Genomic DNA, 15,029 nt, shown 5'->3' with positions numbered 1-15,029 from the left:
TTTTGAAATATTATGATGTGACCCTGCTTATAAAAAAGAAGATGTGGTATGATTGCCAATGAGACAACTATCCACAAAAGATCAAAATGACACAAACATTAACAACTATAGGTCACCGTACGGCCTTCAACAATGAGCAAAGCCCATACCACATAGTCAGCTATAAAAGGCCCCGATAAGACCTAAAACAATTCAAACGAGAAAACTAACGGCCTTATTTATGTAAAAAAATTAACGAAAAACAAATATGTAACACATAAACAAACGACAACCACTGAGTTACAGGCTCCTAACTTGGGACAGGCACATACATACATAATGTGGTTGCATGGTTGAGTAGATACAGCTTCGGTTAATTTTATGGTTTACATTTTACACTTTTTTATCAATTTTCTATTTAATACTACTTTATAGTATACCAGTAGTCACTCTATTTAAACATTATTTAGGAAAACTTGAATTAGATTTAGAGTGTTAACACCTCTGTAATCTTAAGGTCAAGTTTGGAAAACATTACATGAATTTGCTAATGTTTTTATAATTTGGGTTTAGTATAAACTATGTAACATCATAATTATATTACATATAATATTTGTTATTTACATAGTTTTACTTTGATGACAAATTTACTAATTTACTAAAAGCGCCTAACTATAGGTTATCTGAAAGATATCTGTAAAAAACGGAGGATTAACTGCATATTATGTCAGGAATAATAAATTATCACAAACAAAACAAAAATGTTATTTACCATCATCCGTTATATATATAGCATCAAGATAATAATTTCAATTAAGTTCTGTCATAGTTGTTCAATGTATTATGTTATGGTAAGGATTAAAGCAAACACAAACTGCCATCCAAATGTATGTAGTATGGTTTAAGTATTGTTTCTTTACATTTTTGTTCCCGCGACCCATAAATCACAGAGGTAATCTTTACAGGTATTTTGTCTACCTCACTCATCAATTCATTTTCTATTGATATTAATTGTTGACTGCTTTTACCTTGAGATTTTATCTTTTTCAAGGATGCTAACTAAAGTTCAGTGGCCTCTGAAGGACAGAAATTGGTTTATTCTCTTTCAACCTCTGTTTGACATTGTTATGGGTATATGTTAGTCCTCTTTTTGGTCTCAATTGTCAATTATTTTCAGATGTCTTGGTGTATGTGTATGTGAATCTTTAAAAAACTGTGATTAATGAGGGTTGTCTCAATATCTTTTTTTTTTAATAAAAAGTAAAGATAACAAACAGGGTTTTCCTGATTTCTTCATTTAAGTTAATCAAAGTTGAAACATATCTTTAAATGAAAAGAAAGAAAGGTAACTGCCAACATTTGCACTTTGTAAGTGTAATGTATGTGAAATTTTCAATGAGATGACTATTCGGTGAAGAGTAATACAGCTCATCTATAAAAGCATGCAAAACAAAACTTTTACCAACTTGTTTGCTATGTTTGCTTGGATGTTTGCAAACAATAGGTAGGTGGAGTTTCAGTCTGTTTATATATATATGCTGGGATTTGATTAGACAATAGAAATTGACGTGAAAATGAAGTTAATGTCTATTGTTCAATCAAATTCCATTATATAGTAAACTGACTGAAACAGACTTATAATAACCTACCTGTTTTAAACACCCAAACAAACATAGAAAGCAAGTTGGTCAAAAGTTTGCTTTGCATGCTTTCATGGAAGAGCTGTAATATAGATAGGCACTTGTTGATTTCTATAAGATTCTATATTATTCTAGAGTGTAACCAGTTCTGACAATTCATTATAACCATGTGAATTAAGTTTTCAGTTGATATGACTTCAAACTACTTAAAATCAAAATTTTATAACTTAATAACCTGTGAAACAATACAAAAGATAAAATCCAATGGCCAGATTTATGACATATAAATAAACAAAACTCAAATATTTAAGTTTATTGTCTGGACAAGATTTGAGTCCAATTTCCTATTTCTCAGAAAGTAATAACTAAATACAGCAATTTAATTTGTTGCTGTTACAAGTGCATCTTAGAGAGATGAAAGTCACTTGACTGATATTTCATGTTTTATGTTTGCTTTGCTACAGAATTGAAAATTCATTAAAAGCATTGTCTGAGTTCAGTGCTAATATTCAAAGTGATCTTTAGTAATCTTCTCAAAAGTACATCAGGGAGTATGTCCTTCTTCTGGAAAAGTAAATGACCTACAATCATATAACTAAGGTATAGCATTGTGAACTTACTCTGACTAAAGTAGGTCACCCAGACCTAGATACATCATATTTCATGTTTATTGATATTGATTTTTTTTTTTATATCGGAAGTACAGATCTTTGATATATAATAGTGACCATCTGTTGTAAACTTTGGCTTTACTGAATAGTAGCATCTATAACAGAGTATATACTATAGTGTGCTTTGTGTAGAGTGTCTTCCCTCCTCTACACCTAGAAAAAAAACAGGTCACTTTTTTAGTTGACTCTTTACAGCATCAGTAGAAGTCATTAGATTTCCAGACCTAAGATTCAGTACCTGTAAACGTTACAATTTAATGAGTAAGATGTAAAGATAATCATCTACCTATTGTTTATTGTTGTCCTGAAGACTAATTAACCAAACTTACTGGAATATACAGTGTTATAAAATAAACAAGTGTACCTACAGAGAAGAATGTGTTTATTAACAGTTTCATGAAGAAGATTGTTTCCAATTAAATTTATTAAAGGTGTGCTTTATAATGTTATTTTAAAAAGTTAAATGCCGTAAAAAAATGAATTTATTGATAGTTTTCCTCAATTTAAATATTATGTATAAATATTTTTGAAAATATGGTTTATATCAAAACTTTTTCGAAAGTTTTATATTTGATTTTCATGAAGTTTTATCAAAACATCACTAAACTTATCTGATAAAAAGTTGGAAAATGTGTATTAAATACACAAGTTTAATATTCACTACAGCACTAGAATGAGTGGATTATTTACAGGCGTCAAAATATTTGATTTTTCTAAATAGTGTACTTTAACTCCTTTTTAATGCACACTTATATATTTATACTTATTAATTAAAATGTTAGTAATCATCACATTACACCAGACCATGAACATTACATGTTGTATTTTCTGCCTGACAAGGGGGATAATGAACACCACATGCTGATGATGTTACTGGTGATGAGCTTTTATCTTATCATACATATCTCCCCTACCGAGAAAAGTAGACTCTTCCTCTTGCAGGATGTTATGTTTGAAGTTCATTGCCAGACCAATATCAGCTGATAGGGGTTTGGTAATCTATTGAGAACCACCCCAGGAGCCCTGATACACCCTAGGGCTAAAGAAACTTCAAACAGTTTGATTATTCACAGAAAGTCACCGAAATGTTGACATCTTAAATTTTTCAAAATTCACACCTTGATGGCAATGACAGAAAACAGCTGATTTATAAAATCATAGTGAAATTCTATTTCCTTGGATATGGCTTGTTTAGTTCAAAATACAAACTCAGTTGGTAAGTAATAACAGTTTTTCTTCTATTTTTAATAAGTTTTAACATTGTCTTAACATTGTAAGCAAGCATTTTAATAGTATTTGTACTTTTAGTTTCTAAAATTTTGTCACCCATTGTAATAAGATTATTTTAAGTCACACAAAATAACTATTTTTATTATGGGACTATCTGTATTCTAAGAGTACTTCGAGGAAGTAATATATTAGTAAGAATAGTTACACAGTTTAAATAAACACTAGTTTTGGTACTGAAGTAATAACTACATATTGTATATGACACCTCTTATGAACATTGTTATTTATGTAAACATGGATGCAGGAATTTATTTTGACACTTATGTTGTAAGTCAAATATAATACCCAATGTCATATGTTAGTCAGGAAAGGTATTATGAAATATTTTAACTATAAGTGTATATAAATTAAAAAGACATTTGAAAATTATGGCTACTGTCAGTTTGAAAAAGATTTTACATTTTGATATATATGTTTGTATGTAATTTATTTTCTATGGCAGTGTTGTAATTATTGCACTGATGTTCTATTGCCAAAAATTTGTAAATAAGAATTAGAAAAACAGAAATTTAAAGTGATTTCAAAATATAATAGGAGCAATATGTTGACTTGTACTACATAGTAGAAATTTGAACTAGAAAGACATGTGATGTTGTAGTTGAGAGGCCCAAAAATTCAAATATTAAACATGAGTTGCAAGGTAAAAAGTAAATAAACAAAACGACTACTTCATTTATTTGTCATTGACCAAAGGACCTATAGCTTGCATGTCTAATGAAGTAAATTCTAATATGTTTTTGAGATTCTGTATATCTGATGCATTGCATTGTATTTGGAATAAAATTCTTAATTTAGAACTTTCCATGTTTCTTATTTGAGAAAATTCGCTGTAATATACAGATACAATATGCATAAAAGTATCTTTTAGCGACAATTTCCTTTTATCTTTTTAATCAGTATCTGATGAAATTTAGTTGAGCATAAATATATTTTTCTTAGAAGGAACTGATGTAGCTGTTGAAATATTGTATACATTCAAAATACGGCCTTCAAGCCTTGAGCTAAATTCTCTTTTTTGATTGGAAGGCAGTGATGTTTTTTGCTGTTTTCAAAGACAACAGATAAATAAAAGTTATAATCAGTGACTTAATCTTAAGTGGTCCAATCAACAATATGTCTTGTTATGATTGAAAGCATTGATAGTTGTCCATTTGGCCGTAATGATAGGTAATGAAAGGCTACAGATAAACTTTCTACTCCATCACTTCAAACCTACTATCATTTCAAGATAACCCTGCCCCAGAAACAATAAATCTGCCGGATTCTATTCTATATGATAGATTTTAGTGTTTATTTATTTTGATTTTATCCCTGGATGTAGAAGTATTGGTTTATATAAAGCCTGGAGCCTTCCTGTACATAACTACATAGAAGTAATTTATTAAATGAAAAGTTAATAAAGCATTTAAAAGGATAATTGGCATGATAGTAAAAATTATTTAATCAGAATAAAAAATCTAGAGATGTGAAACAGAAAATTGACCTTTTTCCAATTTCGTATTGTAATACTGTATAATATTTTGTAAGAATGTTCAAAATAAACATTCCTCATTTTTCATCTATTTACATAATGAAAAATGTTGTTTAGAGATAAGACAAATGGTAGACCTGCCATACACAGATTCCATGCCTCAGAGTTCTGTAAGTGCAGTTTACTGATAAAATTTGTAAACAGTTCTTGTCTTGCTTTTGATTTTGACCACATGAAGAGATTTCCTGATAATTATTTCCCTTATGTAACTGAAAGAAAAACTCTCAAGTATTTCCTTTTGTTAGAAAAATACCCTAAGTTACACGGCAGGTTTGTGTGCCCTTGGTGGCGTGGGTGATCAATTAATATTTAATTGATATTTGTTTAACTTGATATGCAATGTTTCTATATATTTAGGTTGGTTTGAGGGTTTTGGTTGCATGTGATGAATAGAAAAAATCAAATAGAAAAATCAAATAAGAAAAACAACATTTATGTTAGTTTTATCAAATTTTAAATGTTAAAATTCAATTTTGTTGGATAGAAAGCAAAATTGTAATTTTCTATAAGAAAAAGAAGATGTGGTATGATTGCAAATGAGACACATAATCCACTAGATTTCAAATGAAGTGAATGTAAGCAATTTATAGGCAATCATATGACATTAAACAATTAGAAACACCCATACTGTTACAGTCTAGTATTAAAGGACCCTATATGAAAAATGTAAAACTGTTTAAAATAGAAAACCAGCAGCCTAATGTATAATAAATCAATTTACAAAGAAAAACCAAATATGATAGACGTGAACCAACGAGAAACACTGAACTACTGTTAAAGGCTTCTGACTTGGAACAGGCACATAAAGAATGTGGCAGAGTTAAACATGCTTTTGAGGTCTCAACCCTCTCCCTAACCTGGGTTTAACATCATAACATAAGAACAAAATAAAAATCAGGAGCAATCTGCTAAACTCAAAAGATAGGTACATCCTTTTTGTAAAGGTTTTATTAAATGATTTGCTTTGATATTTATGTGTGAGTTTGTGTTGGGAGGAGGAGAATAACTCAAAGTCATGGAAATTTTGAATATGATATCCTATAGGAATGTGTTTCATATGATAGAGGTATCGTTTGTGTGTTGAGGGAAACTGGATTCTTTCTGTTGATCATAATCATAGACATGATATCATGGAAAAAATATCTATTTTTCTTTTAGATAAGATTAAGAAATATGCTATATATACTTATATATAAAAACATATTATTTTATTTATAAATTCTGCACTGAATTCTTTTGAACATGGCATTTGTTAAGAGATAATAATAAACCAAATGATAAATCACAGACAAGTCAATATTTCTATGTTCTTAGAAGTGTCAATTTTATGTGTGTAGATGGAAGATAAGTGTAAAATATATCTCTTTATCAGGAAAATAGTTTAGATTTAATGTCATATCTGATCAAACTCATATCTAGTATTTGACTGAGGGAATTCATAAGGAGAACTTTTCAAATCAGGTCATTTAATATGAATATTGAAAAAGGAATACATTTGGTCAATCCAATACTGGCATCGTTGTCAGATTGATAGTTAGGAGAATAGAACTTGAAACATTTTGGAAAAAAACTCTATATCAGAGTGAGTGAGTCTGACTGTATCCATAAAAATATGATTGGACATGTGAATTTAAAAAATAAATATTTTTCGGCAAGGATTTTGAATTCCTTCCAAGAGATGTCAGATTTCAAAATAAATGTTTTATCAAAAAAGCTTAGGTTGGTGAAAATTTCATTTAGCCTGTAAGTATTTCACATTCACTAAAGTTTTTTTGAAATTTTTATTCAAAAGGGTAAGTCTAGCTTGTGATATATTAGTTTGTTTTATTGATTTGCACCAACCCTGCACACTGCATTTCCAACCTTTTTTGCTACATTTAGTATCATTGAAGGAGAGAGTGCATTTACCTGAAATTAGTTACTACTCCTAATGCAAAAAAACATGGATAAGAATCAATTAACTTAACATGTTTTGCAAAAATTATTGTCTTTAAAATTTTTTTAAAATATAATAATTTTGTCTTAATTTGTCATTTTAAAATATTAAACTGAATCTTCTGTAAGTCTCATGATGTTAGTGTAAAAGTAATGTAAACAAATAAAAGATATAATAGTAAACTAATGGCCAGACATTTTTATCTACTAAGAACAGCTGTTATGGTTACAGCGAGGAGCAGTCATTTTTTTTAACATCTGATAACAAAATCAAAGTTTTGAAGATTAGAGGTAGCATCCTGTTTGTGGTCAGAATGAATTGGATTTTGTAATTTCTGAGGTTATTATACATTTGATCAAGCATTGCAAATGCCAGCTGTTATGGTAAAGGAACAAAAAAAACATAACTTTCTGTCTATGGTACCTTGTTCAATATATTTTCTAACTTTCATTTATAATAAAGGTGAAACCTCTCAGCAATCAGAGTAATGGATGGAATACAATGCTATTCCAGAAACAGTAAAAAGCATGAACCTAGATGATTGCCATTTCCAAGAATTTTAGTATATGAACATTGTCAAGATAGTGAAATCAGGATTTTTTTTATCAAGTGAAAGTTGTTCTCGTCCTGTAAATATGAGTGTTCATATATTAAAAAAAAAGTAGAATGGATGACTGTTTAAAATAAGCTTATAAGATCTAATATAATCAGCAATTATCATAATTGTTTTATGGATTGTGGCAACTTTTTATTAGAAAATGATAAAAATGTGTAGTTAATAAATGTCACATTTTAAAAGTACAGAATAGACAAAGCATTTGTACTTTCTGAAGATGAGTACTCCTAGAGCATTCTACAGAAATATGAAGTTATTTCCTAGTTGCTGTCACGTTTTTCTCTAAAATTCTGAGCATTGGCATGATGGTAACACATTGTTAGATATTATATAACTCTGTCTACATGTACATGTAGGCTAATCTGTTTGTACAGCAGTTATTTATAATTATCTACATAACACTAGTTATTTTCTTATGTTTGTCCACAGTGTAAGATGATGGCCAATAATCAAGTACATAGGGTTAATGTTTACTTAAAGATTTTCTATTCACAAGTATTGACATTACAAAATAAGTATGATAGGTAACATGAATTTAAATTTTTGTTTTTTTTCCCAATTTTTGTTATTCATACACCTTTTGGGAAACGTATAGTAAGTGATATAAAAACTACATCATGTACATGCATTTACAGATTTCCAAGAACTATAATAATTTGAACTTCAAAACATACTCATACAAACTAAAAGTAGCTTTGGAACCACTGTTGTTATACAGTGAGTTGCAATGCTTAAAGTGCAGTTGTTATGTAATGCAGTAAGAGCCCACTCAGTCCAAAGTTATATTTGTAACGGAAAAATTGAAAACATTCAAGTTATATGTACTGGGTTTTTCAAGCATTAGGAGGAAATAAAATGTTAAAAAAGGCATGTCCATATGGACTTAATATATTGACTTCTCATTGTAAGAACAAGTATTGTACAATACAGCAAAGACTGATCACAAAAAAGCAACACTTTATCAAGTATCTACCTACCTAAGTGACCTTTACCTTGAGGCATACAGGGTAGAGGGTGTCCTTGACCATGATTGCCTTTAGAAAATTGAATAAAGAAAGAAACAAATTTGGAAGTTGTCCATTCAACTAGGTAACCCTTTTGTTAATTTGGTATAATTCAATTATTATTTCTGACAGTAAACGAATAATCACCTGAAAGAAGTTATAAAAATCTGCTTTGATTTTCTGCAGTGAATATTATAGGAATTATTCAATTCCTCTGATTCTCATTTGTGGTTCCCCCATACCCAGAGGGAATTTATTTTTTGACTAAATGCAATGTTTTTATACCTTCTTACCTCATGCTTTGATATTTAAAAGTAGGCTAATCGAAAGACAGTGTGCATCTTTGTACAAGAACCTGTATGAACCAGGCTAATTTGCAAACTTTTTGCCCTTACTGTTTCGTTATAGGTTAATTGGGTCCCTTGCTGTTGTCAGTCAAATCGACACTTTGAAAGTCTTTATCAATAATGTGTACTCATCTTGTTTTAAGTACCTACAGAAAAAGTCTTTGTACAAGTACTTGTATGACCCAATTAATTTGCTTAACGGTTGCACAGGTGAACGAAATGTTCTCTGTTTCTAAACAGATTAGTTGAGTCGCTTGCTGTTGTCAGTCAAATATACATTTTGAATGTCGTATCCATAATGTGTTCTCATCTTGTTTTAGTACCTATAGTATAAGGTCTTTGTACAAGTACTTGTATGACCCTCTTAAAATGCTAAACAGTTGCACCAGTGAACTTAACATTTGCTGTTTCTAAACAGATTAATGGAGGTGTTTGCTGTTGTCAGTTTTACAAGCTGTTTGGAGAGTGCATTAGGATGTAACAGCACTTTCAGAATTAGGACATATAGATTTGTTTAAAATTTAGAAAATCCATGTGTTATGTTCATTCTCATTGGTATCTCCTTGATGGACGTAACATGTATGTAAAATATTGTTGTTCCTTTTAAATATTTGTATTTGCTTTTGTTGTGCCTTTTTGAAGACAATGTATTTTATAAATCTTAGTTGAATTGTATAGTCAATACTGGGTTGAATTGATTAAGCAATAACATTTTTAGAAATGCATTTTGTACATCTTTGTTCAATAGTGCTAAGCAATCACATTTTTTAGGACAATGCACTTTGTATATCTATTCTTGGTTGACATGTGAATCTAATCACATTTTCAAGGATTATTCGTACATTTTTGTACAGCTACAAATAAGAAAAGTGCTAGTTCCTAATGACAGTTCAAACAGAAAGCTTACGTTGATTACAAGGACCTCTTGTACACTTCTTATTGCATTGAAGTCCTCTTTAGAGAGAAGGATATTATCATTTGGAACCTTCTTTTGTTCATTGATCATTACATGACTTTCAAACGTATAGCTGATGTTCTTAATTCTGCCTGATTTAGCAATTTTGCATAGCATAGAGTTTTTTCTTCTGATTGTTAATTGATATTCCCTTGACTAATTAACCATATGATAAGAACATCAGACTTAGATCAGAATAAATAACATTTAATGTAAAAATGTTTGAATATTATTTTATACATATTGAATAATTGACATTATAAATTGCTCATGTATATGAAAGGTGGCAATAGAAAGAACAGATGTATTCTGAATATCATCTGGTGTTCAGAAAGACTACGGACATTGTCCAATATATACTGCGTAATGAGGATTACGCAATAAATATGTAAAATAACTGCAGTTTTATAACTATTATTATTTCTTAACTAAAATTGATGACATTCATGACGGACTGCAGAGTGCAGGTTTTCATAATCAGCTTTTTAAGATACAGTTTACCCTTATCTGTGTTTAATTTACAATATGGAAAAAGAAAATAATATAAAATATGGAGATGTTTAAAAAAAATAAAGTTTATTTAGAATTTTAGAAGAGAGAAAAATGTGACAAAATAAAGAATTGAACAAATGAAAGAAAATGTTTATTTATGTTGCATTCTGTTTAATATTGCAAAATCATTAATGTCAAAATGTTATTATGTATTTTACGATGTACTTTAACAAGTTTATGGCTTCTATTTTAAATTTAGTATGTTTTCTTGAAGATTATTTGATTAATTTTTTTCTCTCAGTTCGATTGAATATTTTTCCATGGTGATTTTTTTATGCTTTTCTCTTACCACACAGCAATTAAATTGAAAGAAAATGATAGTATTTTGTTTCTAAAAATAGACAAATGTTGTATGTCAATAATGCAATAAACAATAAATACTATAATTTTACTTTAAATGTCGTATTTACTTCCTTAATCTAGATAAGGAAATGTAAGATTTAAAAAAAAAATGAAGTCAAATTAAATTTGCCGGTGATTTCCACTTTTGATATATTAATCAGCTAATTAAATAATGTTCTATATAGTGCCAAGACATTAATTCCAATCCACAGAAACCAATCATTGGATTGAATAAAGCACAACGTGACCTGGAAATGGTCAATTTGAAGTCTGGTAAATGATTATTAGTAAGTAGTGCAATCTTTTAGTTAAAGGGAATAGTTAAGAAAATGTTTATATTTCTGCAAGATTTCAGGAAACATGTAAAATTTTTAATTAACTTGTGTTTATTTTTATGGCACTTGTAGTAAATATTTGAAGCACAAGTTCAGACTGTCTTAACAGGTATAAATTCTGTTTGAAGTTTCATTTCCCTAAAATTTTACACAGGAGGTTTTGTTCAAGTGGATTCATAATAAAAATTAGGTTTCAAACAGAACAATTCTATGAAGCTGGCAGATTGATTTTAAGTTTAAAAGAAAATGTTGATATTATTGTATTTATATTACAATGATAGAAAGTTGTAGGTGGTGATAACAAAAATTTAATTGCGACAGGAATTTGTTTTACCAAAAAATTAAAATTGAATGCTTTTAAACCATTATATAATAGAAGATTGTAGATCTTCAGCAGCTAGTAAATAATGTAAAACATGGTAAACTGAAGATGCACTTTTAAAAATAACATGAAGTACAACAATAAAAGCTTGTATATGAGTTTTGCTGTGCATGTACAGATTTTGTGTCAAGATGGATACCCCATTATAATCTATCCTTTCTTGTTTGTATTATGTGTGATCTTGTGTTGTATCTTCTGGTATCGTGACAGAAGAACAGAAGTTGTACCATTGAAAAGGTTCACTGATCTTACTGGTAGAAAATTCACATTTTTGCAAAAAAAATAATTGTATCTTTGATTGTTTTCAGTCTTTTCAACTAGTGAATGTATGTTGTTTGATTGTTTTGACATATGCAATTTGAAGTTTGGCAAGAAATTCTTAAAGACATAAAAGTGGTTGAGGTTTTGAATGAAAATATATATCTGCTCTAAACCTGTATATTTTACTACCAAACTGTCACTGTTACAGACCTGTGGAATATCAAATTTTATCACTGCAGTAATATTCAGATTTAAGGTTGTACTTGACTGACAGGTGTAAAAATACTCTGGAAATGTCAGAATGCTCCTGTTTTAACATTTCTCTTTTTATGTTTTGATTGAAGCATACTTTCTTTTCTTCTCTGGTCAATTAATTCAGTATGGTTATGTTTTTTCCTCATCTATGGCAGCCTGTGTTTCTAATAAATTGTAGAAACCTTAACTTCATTGAACATTTTCTGTGTTGAGTTTGACTTACACTTTGTGACTTTATTCTAAATCATATTTAAAATTTTAGAGGATCGAAAGGAAATCATAAATGTATTTTGAAATTTTAAATATGATGAGAAAAATCTCATTTAAATCTAATTTGAAAATTTATTTTAGAAAGTTATTTGGCTCCAGAAATGCCTAATAGTAATGTTATGTAGGTTTGATAAAAATACGACATTGATAATTTGTTGGTATTAACAGTTTTTCTGTTCCATGATTACTTCAATATTCAAGTGGTCATTTTTAAATGGCAGACAAATGCATATAGGTATGGTCTCTGGTAAAAGATTTTAGAAATTGTCACATCTTCATTGACACAAATTACAGCTTGTGACAAAATCTTCTTCATGATAAAAAAAAACCAGTCTGTTTAATGTTTAGATTTTTTTTCTGCAAGTAATAAATAGACAAAAATAATTTGGCATTTAACTTTTAACTTTTACTGTGACATTTGCCATCACAAAGGTGATAGAGGACTCCATGGAACCTTTACATATTTCTTCATACAATTTACACTTTTATCTAACAAGAAAATTACAAGTCACACTCAGATTATAGTGTGTGTTCACAAGCACTGCTTTGTCATTATAAACAAACCCCTACAGGCATTCACAGAATTAGGAGTGTAAATACATAACTTATCCAGAAAAGGGCTTTAGACAAAAGTCAAGTGTTGCTTTCATTCCCCCCTCCTCCAACTGGTCTAGTGGTAAGTAAACTTGAATTATGGAGGGAACATTTCATTTTGACCATTATTTTTGCTTTTGTTTGAATGTTTTTTAGGTTAATAGCACACATGATTAAACATTATATGCTTGTTATTTTCAGATTCTAGCAGTAGTTCCAGTTGGTCCCCCCTATATGGGGGTGGGGCACATCTAGATCAAGAGGCTATACAGTACATCCATAAGTTTTATTGTAAAGACTGTAGGATGGAAGCAGAGAAAGCTAAAGCTGCTGCAGCCGATGGGACAACACCAAAGTTAAACGGAGAAGAAGAAAAACCAACAAGTCCACAGTCAACATTAGAGGAAATGTCATTACAACAAAGCATGGATAAAAATAAAGAATGTATGTATTCAACTTTATAAAATAAAAAAAATAGTAGTTAGTGAACAATAACAATATCTTGATGCTTTGATATAAGAAGATGTGGTATAAGTGCCAATGAGATAACTCTACATCAAAATCATAATTTGTAAAAAAGTAAACCATTATAGGTCAAAGTACAGTCTTCAACACTGAACCTTTGCTAACACCGAACAGCAAGCTATATGGGACCCTAAAACAACTAGTGTTAAACGATTCAATTGGAAAAACCAATGGTCTAATCTATTTTAAAAACGAGAAACGATCACACTTATGAACCACATCAACAAACAACAACTACTGAACATCAGATTCCTGTCTTAATGTTAATGCACTTAATGTCATACTTTTTTTTTAAACTGAATTAAGTTAACAGGTGTAAATTAACCTTGAAAGAATGAACTATTGACAGTGTAGACATCTCGTGTACAACTTATAATGTAATAAAAGCAGAACACAAAACTAGATTTAAGACATTGTGAGATTGCCAAAAAAAAACATAAAAAAATATATGTTTTTTTTTAATCAAGTTGTCTCCAATTTACCTGGTTTCTGGAATTTCATTGTTTATGTTTTGATTTTAAAAATTTGTAGTTTTATGCATAAAAAGTCAAAAGTTATGTACCCATGTTATAGTGTATGACTATACACTTGATAATACAAATTCAGAGTGTAATATCGTGCTTTACATTTCAGACAATGCCAAAAAAAACAAAACAAACAAAAAAAGAAGAGAAATTGACAAAAAAATATAACCCCTCTTAGAATAGTTCATGCAGAATATGTCTTAATAGACTTAATAAGAAAAGGAAAGGATAACCAAGCAGGTCAATGAATCATGCAGCCAGACCTTTTATGTATAAATTAATGAATTAGGAGAAATAGAAATTGTAACCAGATCTGGTTATGCAGTATGTTTTTACGTATGTATGTAAAACTTTTAACAAAATGGCTGTTTTCCCATTTGTAGCATTGAAGCGAAAATTGATGATGAGAAGATCTGTAACTGAACTTGTAGACCAAGGCATATATCCACGTATGTATGATAAACTTAATTTTTTCTACATCCAACACTGTATATATATTTGACTGTAAGAGTTGCTTCATTGGTTTTTTTCCAAACAGCATGGTTGAATTTTGCCTCACTGAAATAAAAGAATTTGGTATATATGTTAAACACTACATCAAAAAGAGGATGAGAACAAAAAGATATATACTGTATCTCTACATCCATTTATCTTCCTGAACATGCATGAAATACTTGCCACTGGATGTCAAGCAACCAACAATCAATCAATCTATTTATGATATAAAATTTGATTTATTTATTATAACTGCTGCCACTTCCTATTACTAAGATTATCAGTCCATATGTATCTATCACATTATAAATATTCTAAGTATTTTTCAAACCAAGTGAAAACAATAAGATAAAAGATCAAAACATTGGCACACATTTGCAGACTACAAACTTCAAAAATTAAGATAACAAGAAAATCTGTAAATATTTAAGAACCAATAATTTATCCTTTTGATGGAATTGCATCATTGAAAATAGGTTAATGATTTTATTGATGAAGTTAATAAGGCACCCCAGATGTAATGGA

General features: G+C 29.5%; 1 protein-coding gene across 4 annotated transcripts in view; it reads left to right on the top strand.

The window, feature by feature from the left end:
• The window catches only part of LOC134725285 (myocardin-related transcription factor B-like), a 72,010-nt gene that overhangs the window by 32,729 nt on the left and 24,252 nt on the right, over positions 1-15,029 (top strand). For 3 of the 4 annotated variants that reach the window (XM_063588972.1, XM_063588973.1, XM_063588970.1), the window contains 2 exons: positions 13,162-13,404; positions 14,393-14,458. In XM_063588972.1, coding sequence (XP_063445042.1) covers positions 13,266-13,404; positions 14,393-14,458 — 205 coding nt within the window. In that variant the 5' untranslated portion in view covers positions 13,162-13,265. Of the gene's footprint in view, positions 1-3,187; positions 3,507-13,161; positions 13,405-14,392; positions 14,459-15,029 lie in introns of those variants that run through there. The other variant, XM_063588971.1, reaches the window with a different exon arrangement.

Source organism: Mytilus trossulus, chromosome 7, assembly GCF_036588685.1.
Source record: "Mytilus trossulus isolate FHL-02 chromosome 7, PNRI_Mtr1.1.1.hap1, whole genome shotgun sequence".
Taxonomy (NCBI): domain Eukaryota; kingdom Metazoa; phylum Mollusca; class Bivalvia; order Mytilida; family Mytilidae; genus Mytilus; species Mytilus trossulus.
The sequence above is the reverse complement of the archived record's forward strand: the minus strand, read 5'-3'. Positions and strand labels throughout refer to the sequence as shown.